We start from the raw sequence: 9219 nt of genomic DNA on the forward strand, positions 1-9219 counted from the left end.
TTTGTCGCCACAGGCCTGGCGACAATGACAGCTCCCCCGTCGCCATGGTAACCCCGCCACGACTCCCTCCGGGACTACAACTCCCATCAGGCCTTGCGGCGCGGCGCCGGCTGTGATTGGCTAAGAGGACGGAGCCAATGGGGAGCGGCGTTGTTGGCGGGCGGAGCAAAGATGGCGGCGCTGGGCGCTGTGTGGGCGCGGGCTTGGGGCCGCAGGTACCGCGAGGGGGAAATTCCAACTTTTAAAATCCCAACTTTATCCCGAATTTCCCTCTCCTCACTCCTTGTTCTTGCTTTGATTTTCCCCAAGCCTCTCCCTGCTGCGAGGTTTTCCCTTCCCGCCGCTCCCAAACCCTCTGGAGCCTCTGCCCGACCCCTCCGTTCTCCGCCGCGTCCCGCTCCCGGCGTGGAATTCCCAACAAATCCGTGGAAAATCCCGAGGGAACGAGTACCAGCCCAACAACTGGAAGCGGAAGAAGACGCACGGCTGGATCAAACGGATCAGGACTCCCGGCGGGATCGCCGTGATCCTGCGGCGGATGCTCAAGGGCAGGAGATCCCTGAGCCACTGAGGAGCCGCCGGGATCCGCCGGGCTTCGGGGACGCGGTTGTTGCTTCGGTTGTTCGATTACCCTCGAGTTTTCCCGTGTGTTTATTCCGAAGGGTTGTTTTGTTTATAAACGTGGGACCGCGGAGTGTGTTTAAATTAACTTCCTGCGTTAATGAGGACGGGGAGTTTAATGAGGAGAGGGGGATCCGGCGTGTTGCGGGCTCGGGTGAAGGAAGGATTCGGGGGGTGGCTTCGCTCAGCGGCGCCTTCGCTGCTCGTCCTGCGGGGTCCCGATTCCAGCGTCACCTCGGGGATGGGATAAAGGGAAGGAATTCTCCTCCTTCCCGCTAATGAGCCGCTCCTTAATTAACGAGCGCCGAACTACAGCCCCCAGCTCAAACCACAATTCCCAGCATGCCCCGCGGCGGCTCCATCCGGGTCCTCCCGCGCTGCGCCCGCCCCGCCCCTTCCGCGCGCGGCCACTTCCTGCCTCCACCGAACCTTCCCGTCCGTGATTGACAGGCCTAACGTCCAATAGGAACGCGGCATCTCCCGGCACGGCCCAATCAACGCGCAGGGGGGCGGGCGGCCATGGCAGTGGGCGGGCCCGGGGCTCCTCCCGGCTGGCGGCGGTGAAGATGGTACGTGAGCCCCCCGCCGCCATGGCGGCCCCCGCCCGCCCTCAGCGGCCCGGCCGCGCCTCCCGGGCCCCGCCGGGCCCGCCCGGCCCTGCCCGGTACCGCCGGGCCCGCGCCGCGGCCGCTTCCGGCCTCTAGGGCCCGAGCCCCGCCGCGGCCTGCCCGGGGCTGCCGGGGCTGAGGGTGGGCCGGGCTGGAGTGGGAGCGCCCCAGGGTGGGTGGGGGCACCCTGGGGTGGGGGTTCAGGGGGCACCCTAAAGCTGGCCTGAACCATTTGGTTCATGGGGGAGTCAGGGGGGCACCTCAGGGTGGGGCTGAACCATTTGTTTTGGGTGGGGGGCACCCTGAAGTTGGACTGAACCATTTGTTTTGGGTGGGGGGCACCCTGAAGTTGGACTGAACCATTTGTTTTGGGTGGGGGGCACCCTGAAGTTGGACTGAACCATTTGTTTTGGGTGGGGGGCACCCTAAAGTTGGACTGAACCATTTGTTTTGGGTGGGGGGCACCCTGAAGTTGGACTGAACCATTTGTTTTGGGTGGGGGGCACCCTAAAGTTGGACTGAACCATTTGTTTTGGGTGGGGGGCACCCTGAACTTGGACTGAACCATTTGATTTCTGGGGGGGTGGGGTTCAGGGGGTGCTGGGTGTTTCCCCCTTTGGAATATTTGGGGTTGGAATATTTGGGGATCCCCCCTGGGATTTGGGAGGGGGGGGTTCCCCACCCTCAGGGTTTTTGGGAATTTCAGGAATTGGAGCCACCCCCCAACCCTGGGACGATCCTTTGGGAATTTTGGGGGTGGGAATTTGGGGGGATTTGAGCCCCTCCGGGATGATCCCTTGGGCGTTTTGGGATGGGAATGGTTCCCTGCTCCTTCCCTGAGGGGTTTTTTTGGGAATTCTGGCTCTCCCTGAGAGGGTTTTTGGGATTTTTTGGGAATTCTGTCTCTCTCCAGGCAGATTTCCTGAAGGGGCTCCCGGTGTACAACAAGAGCAACTTCAGCAGGTTCCATGCGGATTCCGTCTGCAAGGCCTCCGTGAGTGCCCTCAATCCCGGAATCCCCGAATCCCGGAATTCCCAAACCCCTCAATCCTGGAATCCCCGAATCCCAGAATCCCCAAATCCCTCAATCCTGGAATTCCCAAATCCCTCAATCCTGGAATCCCCGAATCCCGGAATTCCCAAACCCCTCAATCCTGGAATCCCCGAATCCCAGAATTCCCAAACCCCTCAATCCCGGAATCCCCGAATCCCGGAATTCCCAAACCCCTCAATCCTGGAATCCCCAAATCCCGGAATTCCCACACCCCTCAATCCTGGAATCCCCAAACCCCTCAATCCTGGAATTCCCACATCCTGAAATTCCCACATCCCACTGTTCCCGAGTCCTGGAATTCTTGAATCCTGGAATCTCCAAATGCTGGCATTCCTGAATCCTGGAATTCCCCAGATCCCAGAATTCCCACATCCCAGTTTTCCCATATCCCGGAGTTCCTGAATCCTCGTATTCCAGAGTCCCAACATTCCCAAACCCCGGCATTCCCAGAATTCCCACATCCCAGTGTCCCCCCAATCCCAGCATTCCCAAATCCCGGCGTTCTCCCAGGATTCCACATATTCTCAAATCCTGGAATTCCCAAATCCCGGCATTCCCACTTCCCAGCATTTCCGATCCCACAATTCCCGAACCCCGCTGTTCCCCATTCCAGGATTCCTCCATCCTGCCATTCCTGGATGCCAGCATTCCCACAACTCCGCATCCCAGCATTCCCAACTCCCGACATTCCCGCGTCCTCCCAGCGTTCTCTATTCCAGGATTCCTTAATCCCGGCATTCCCAGACCCCCACATGCCGACATTCCCAATCCCAGCGTTCCCTGCGTTCCCGAATCCCAACATTCCCAGAATCCCAGCGTTCCCGTCGCTGACGGACGCTGGGAATTGCCGTTGCAGAACCGCCGGCCCTCGGTGTATTTGCCCACCAGAGAATTCCCCTCGGAGCAGAGTGAGTGTTCCCGCTTTTCCCTTTCTTTAGTCCCAACAGTCCCTCTCCTTATTCCCAGCGTTCCCCTTACTCATCCCAAATTTCCGCCGTTTTTATTCCCAATTTTTCCTTTTCTTTATTCCCGATTTTCCTTCTCTGTATTCCCCACGTTCCCTCTCCTTATTCCCACTTTTCTCTCTCTTTATTCCCAATCTTCTCCTTTATTAATTCCCAACATTCCCCTTATTTATCCCAACTTTCTCCTCTGTTAATTCCCAATATTCCTCTTCTTTATTCCCAAAATTCCCTTTATTAATTCCCAATTTTCCCTTTATTAATTCTCAATTTTCCCTTTATTTATTCCAAATTTTTCTCTTTTTTTATTCCCAATATTCCCTTTATTAATTCCCAATATTCCCTTCATTTATCCCAACTTTCTCCTCTATTAATTCCCAATATTCCTCTTCTTTATTCCCAATTTTCCCTCTATTAATTCCCAATATTCCCTCTATTAATTCCCAATATTCCTCTTTTTTTATTCCCAATATTCCCTCTATTAATTCCCAATATTCCCTTTATTAATTCCCAATCTTTCCTTTACTAATTCCCTCTTTTCATCCCCTCGATTTATAATTCCCAATATTCCCCCGACAATTCCCGCTTTTTCCCTCCCTCCTTCCCCATCCAAACCCTCCGAAAAACCTGGGATTTTTTCCCTGTTTTTCCCTGGAATTCTCTCGCAGTCATCGTGACAGAGAAGACAAACATCCTCCTGCGCTACCTCCACCAGCAGTGGGACAAAAAGGTGAAAAAAAAAAACCTCTGGAATTTTTGGGATCAAAAAATTCCCGGTTTTATTCCGGGAATTTGGGATCGGTTCATTGGGATGTTAATTAGTGATGTGTGGGAATTGCAGCCGGGAAATCCCGGGGTTGGTTTTGCCTCTGGAAACGAGGGAAGAGTGGGAATGTTGGGGGGGTTGAGGGGTGGGAAAATGGGGATTGAGAGGAGGGTTGGGAATTTGGGAATGTTGGGATTTGGGAATTCTGGGGGGATTGTCGGGCTTGGGGAATTGGGGCGTGTAAGGATTGGGAATTCTGGGATGTGGGAACGCTGGCCTTGGGGGATTTTGGTGGGAATTCTGGGATGTGGGAACGCTGGGCTTGGGGGATTTTGGTGGGAATTCTGGGATGTGGGAACGCTGGGCTTGGGGGATTTTGGTGGGAATTCTGGGATGTGGGAACGCTGGGATTTGGAATGCTTGGATGTGGGGAACACTGAGAATCCCCACCCTGGTGGGCCTGTCCCTTCCCCCTGGACAATCCCCTGGACAATTCCCTCTGGAATTTCCCCTCTGGAATTTCCCCTTTGGACAATCCCCTCGGGAATTCCCCCCTGGACAATCCCCTCTGGAATTTCCCCCTTTGGAATTCCCCCCCTGGACAATCCCCTGGACAATTCCCTCTGGAATTTCCCCCTCTGGACTATTCCCTCTGGAATTCCCCCCTGGACAATCCCCTCTGGAATTTCCCCTTTGGACAATTCCCTCTGGAATTCCCCTCTGGACCTTTAATTCCCCCCTGGACAATCCCCGGGACAATTCCCTCTGGAATTTCCCCTCTGGAATTTCCCCTTTGGACAATCCCCTCTGGAATTCCCCCCTGGGCAATCCCCGGGACAGTCCCCTCTGGAATTTCCCCCTTTGGAATTCCCCCCTGGACAATTCCCTCTGGAATTCCCCCCTGGACCTTTAATTCCCCCCTGGACAATCCCCTGGACAATTCCCTTTGGAATTCCCCCCCTGGACAATCCTTGGGACAATCCCCTCTGGAATTTCCCCTTTGGACAATCCCCTCTGGAATTTCCCCTTTGGACAATCCCCTCGGGAATTTCCCCTTTGGACAATCCCCTCGGGAATTTCCCCCTCCAGAATTCCCCCCCTGGACAATCCCCTCGGGAATTTCCCCCTTTGGAATTCCCCCCCTGGACAATCCCCCCTGGAATTTCCCCTCTCTAAACTCCCTCCCGGAATCCCCCTGCGGAATCGCCGGGGGCCCTTTCCCGTTCCCAGAATGCGGCCAAGAAGCGGGAGCAGGAGCAGGGGGAGCTGGAGGGGGAGAACTCGGCCCCTCCGCGGAAGATCGCCCGGACCGGCAGCCAGGACATGACCGAGGACACTTAAACCCCCCCCGAGCACACGGCAGCGAAAAGCCGGGAATTCGGGAATTCCCAAAGCTCTTCCCGCTTCTCTTTCCACCTTTTTTTTTTTTCGTTGGGGGTTTTTTTTTTGTTGCCTTGGAAGGCCCCTCCGGGAATTCCTGGGATCTGCCCTATTTATTTGGGATTCGCCTCTTTCCCGGGTGGGTTGGTTTGTTTTTTTTTGGGGGGGGGGAGGGGTTTGGTATTTATGGCACACGGCGGGAATTTTTTTATGGAGAGGGGGAAGTTTGGGCTTGGTCCTCGTTCCTGAAATTCCCAGGCTTGGTTTGTTGGGTTTTTTTTCCTGGGATTTTCCAGAATTCCTTATTCTCCCACCCCAAAAAAAAAAAAACAAACCAACCCCTTTTTTTTTTTTCTGGGATTTTTTTTTCCCCTTCCCAAAAATTCCCAGGTTTTTTTTTTTTGTTTTTTTTCCCTGGGATTTGTTGCTGAGATTTCCCAGAATTCCTTAGTCCGGAAAAATTCACTTTTTCTCTGGGATTTTCTCCCTTTCCCAAAATTCCCAGTTTTTCCTGGGATTTTCCAGAATTCCTTATTCCCAAAATTCCCTTCCCCCCCCCCCCCCCGGGATTTTCCTGGGATTAGCTCCTGAGATCTCCCAGAATTCCTCATTCCCAAAATTCCCTTTTTTTCCAGAAAATTCCCTACACCCTTTTTTCCCAGCATGGCTGGAAATTTGGGAATTTTGTCGATAAAATTTGGGAATTTTGTGATGGAATTCGGGAATTTCGCGTTGAAATTTGGGAATTTCTTGATGGAATTTGGGAATTTTTCTGGTGGAATTTGGGGAAATCCCGGCGGAAATTTGGGAATTTCTCGATGGAATTTGAGATACTTGCGATGGAATTTGGGAATTTGTGATGGAATTTGGGAATTTCGTGACGGAATTTGGGAACTTGTCGATGGAATTTGAGATATTCGTGACGGAATTCGGGAAAATCCCGGCTGAAATTTGGGAATTTCGCGATGAAATTCGGGAATTTCCGCGACGGAACTTTGGGAATCCTGGAGAAGAAATTCCAGGAACGTGAATCCAACTCTTCCCCCACCAAAAACTCGGGATCGAGACAATTCCCGGCCGCCTCTCCAGGATCATCCAGAACCTCGGAATTCATGGGAAAAAAAAAAAAAAACCTCGGGGGAAAAAAAAAAAACAGGAAAAGGACGAAAAAAACCAATCCCAAAAAAAAAAAAAATTCCAGCTGCTTCTCCACGAGAAAATCCTGGAATTCGGGGCCTTTTTTCCTTCCCCTCCCTGCAGGAAAATCCCAAAAAAAAAACAACCAACCCCCAAAAATTCCCAGCTCTGACTCTGTGGGAGAATTCCCGCCTTTCCTCTTTTTCCTGGGAATAAAAAAAATCCCGGATCCATCCTCGCAATTCCGGGTTGGGAAACGGCCAAAAAAATAAAAAAAAAAAATTCCCTCGGGACGTCAGAAGAGGAACCTCGGGAAGAGCAGCAGGACACGGATCCCGCCGGAATTCCCGGAATTTGGGACTGGAATTCCAGCCAGAACTTTGGGGCTCTGCCTCCCTTCATCCCGAATTTTTTTTTTTTTTGGTTTGTTTTGTTGATTTTTTTAATGGAAGCAACTTTGGAATTCCTGGAATGCTGAGAGGGGTGGAGGGTGGGAGGGGAGGAAAAGGAGAAAAAAAAAAAAAAATGGGAATTCCCGGAATTTTGGTTTGTTTGGGGTTTTTTGGGGTTTGGGGGGGGAGGGGGGGAATTTCCAGCTGGAAAACTCCCGGGATGAGCCGGATTTTTTGGGGGGAGGAAATCCTTGGGAAAAAGAAATTCCCAGGGATTGCCCCAAGGAGAGGAAGGCGGATCCATCCCGGCATTCCGGGATTTTTCGGGAATTTGTTGTTCCATTAAAGTGTTGGCGCTTCCCGCTGGAATTTCCCCGGTTTCTCTTCCCCCCGGGGGGGGGAGGGGAAATGAGGGAATGATCCCGGGAAAACGAAAAACCGGGAAAGGTTGGGATTGGGGAAGGAGCTGGAGGGGTTTGGGATTCTCTGGATTTGGGATCCTCGTTCCATGGATTTCTTTGGGATCCCCGGGATCCGCCCTGATCCCATTGCAGGGATTTGGGATTTTGATCCCCGCGTTTCTTTGGGATGCCCGGAGTCTGTGCTGATCCCTGGATTTGGGGTTGGGATTCTCCTCCCGTCCCTGGATTTGGGATCCACCTTCCCCCTCTCCTCCTCCTCCAGCTCATTCCCAACTTTTCCTGGAATTCCAGGAGCTCTGCTCCCCCCCCTCCCCTGCTCTGGATCCCCGGTCGGGAAAAAATCCCCAGAAATTCCCAGAGAAGTCCCTGAAAAAATCCCAGAAAAATTCCAGGAAAAATCCCCAGAAATTCCTGGGGAAAATCTCCAGAAATTCCCAGAAAAAAATCCCCGGAATTCCTGGGGGAAAAAAAAAAAATAATCCCAGATATCCATTGGAATTTCTGATTTTTTCAATTTCTCGTTCAAAATTCTTCAATTCTCTCCCCAAATCTTGGATTGTGAAGCTGAAAAAAAGCCGGAATTTCCCAAAACTCCTGTAAAAAATCCCGGATTTCCGCGGGAATTCCTGTTTTCCGGGAATTTCTTTTCCCACAATCCCACATTTTTATAATTAATAAAATGATAAAATTTCGAGGATTTCATCGGAATTTGTTTTTTCCCCCCCCCACCTTTCCCTCGCTCCTGGGAATTTTGGGATCCCATTTTCCAGAGGTTGGGAATGCTGCTCTGGATCCCCTGGGGAGGCTGAATTGGAATATTTACAGATGCAAATGAGATGCAAATGAGACGCGAACGCGCCGTCGAAATAAATTTTCTTTTTTATTGCGGATTTTTACAAAAATAAATTAAAAAGAAATAAATTAAATCCCCTCCCCTCCCTCCCCCTTTTTCCGTCCTTTCCCGGAATTCCCATTCCAAGGGGGGGGAAAAAAAAAAGGGGAAAAAAAAAACCATTCCCGAATTTTCCTCTCCTCCAAAATTCCAGAGATTTTTTGGGTTTTGGGGTTATTTTTTGGGGGGTGAAAAGGGATGAAAATTCCTCAGATTTGGATTTTTCCTTTTGGGATTCCCGGGATGGGAATTTTGGGAATTCTCTGGAAATGGGATCAAAGCCATTCCCGAGTTTTGGGGGTTTTTTTGGGATGGGCAGAGCGGGAAAATCCCGAGGGATGAGGGAGGGAGGGAGGAGGAGCTTTGGGGTTTCCCGGAATTCCCAACTTTTCCCAGGGAAAATCTCCGGGATATTCCAGGTGAGGTCGGGGCAGGTGGCGGGAATTGGGATTGTCCTGGATCCACATTCCCAAATTCTTTTCCCAATCCCAAACCTCGATGTCCCATTCCCCAAATCTGCCCCCAATCCTAAATCTTCATCCCCAAATTCCCACATTCCCAAATCTCCTTCCTAATTCCCGAATCTTCACCCCCAATTCCCAAAACTCCATCCCAAATTCCCGAATCTCCATCCTCACGTTCCCAAATTCTGCCTCATTCCCAATCCCAAATCTCCATCTCTCATCCCAAATCTCCCTCCCCGATTCCCACATTCCCAAATTTCCCTCCCGGATTTTTTTTTTCCCGCTCTTTATTGCTCTGGAAAATGGCTTCGATTTGGGATCCCCCCCCCCAAAATCCCAAAGATTCTCCAAAATCCCATGGAATCTCCAAAATTCCACAGATTCTTTGAAATTCCACGGATTTTCCAAAAGAGGAGAAAGCGGAGGGGGGGAAAAAAAAAAAAAAACCCAAAAATTCCAACCTGATTTTTTTGGGAAGAGAGGGACTCAGGATTCCGCCTCCCTCTGCCACCTTTTCCCAA

At 51.7% G+C, this 9219-nt stretch overlaps 2 protein-coding genes across 2 annotated transcripts; both read left to right on the top strand.

The window, feature by feature from the left end:
* The first annotated feature begins 137 nt into the window (after nucleotides 1-137).
* Nucleotides 138-694, top strand: MRPL34 (mitochondrial ribosomal protein L34). The gene is given in 3 exon segments (XM_066205466.1): nucleotides 138-167; nucleotides 169-215; nucleotides 310-694. Coding segments are annotated over 3 exon segments (339 nt in total). The 3' UTR covers nucleotides 572-694.
* Nucleotides 695-1071: 377 nt separating this feature from the next.
* Nucleotides 1072-8232, top strand: DDA1 (DET1 and DDB1 associated 1). The gene is made up of 5 exons (XM_066205467.1): nucleotides 1072-1190; nucleotides 2143-2223; nucleotides 3140-3191; nucleotides 3914-3975; nucleotides 5242-8232. The coding sequence occupies exons 1-5, from the start codon at nucleotides 1188-1190 to the stop codon at nucleotides 5350-5352; spliced, it is 309 nt and encodes a 102-aa protein (XP_066061564.1). The 5' UTR covers nucleotides 1072-1187; the 3' UTR covers nucleotides 5353-8232.
* The last annotated feature ends 987 nt before the right edge of the window (nucleotides 8233-9219 follow it).

This window comes from Chamaea fasciata, unplaced genomic scaffold (genome assembly GCF_029207755.1).
Source record: "Chamaea fasciata isolate MVZ Bird 193981 ecotype frontalis unplaced genomic scaffold, bChaFas1.0.hap1 SCAF_28, whole genome shotgun sequence".
Taxonomy (NCBI): domain Eukaryota; kingdom Metazoa; phylum Chordata; class Aves; order Passeriformes; family Sylviidae; genus Chamaea; species Chamaea fasciata.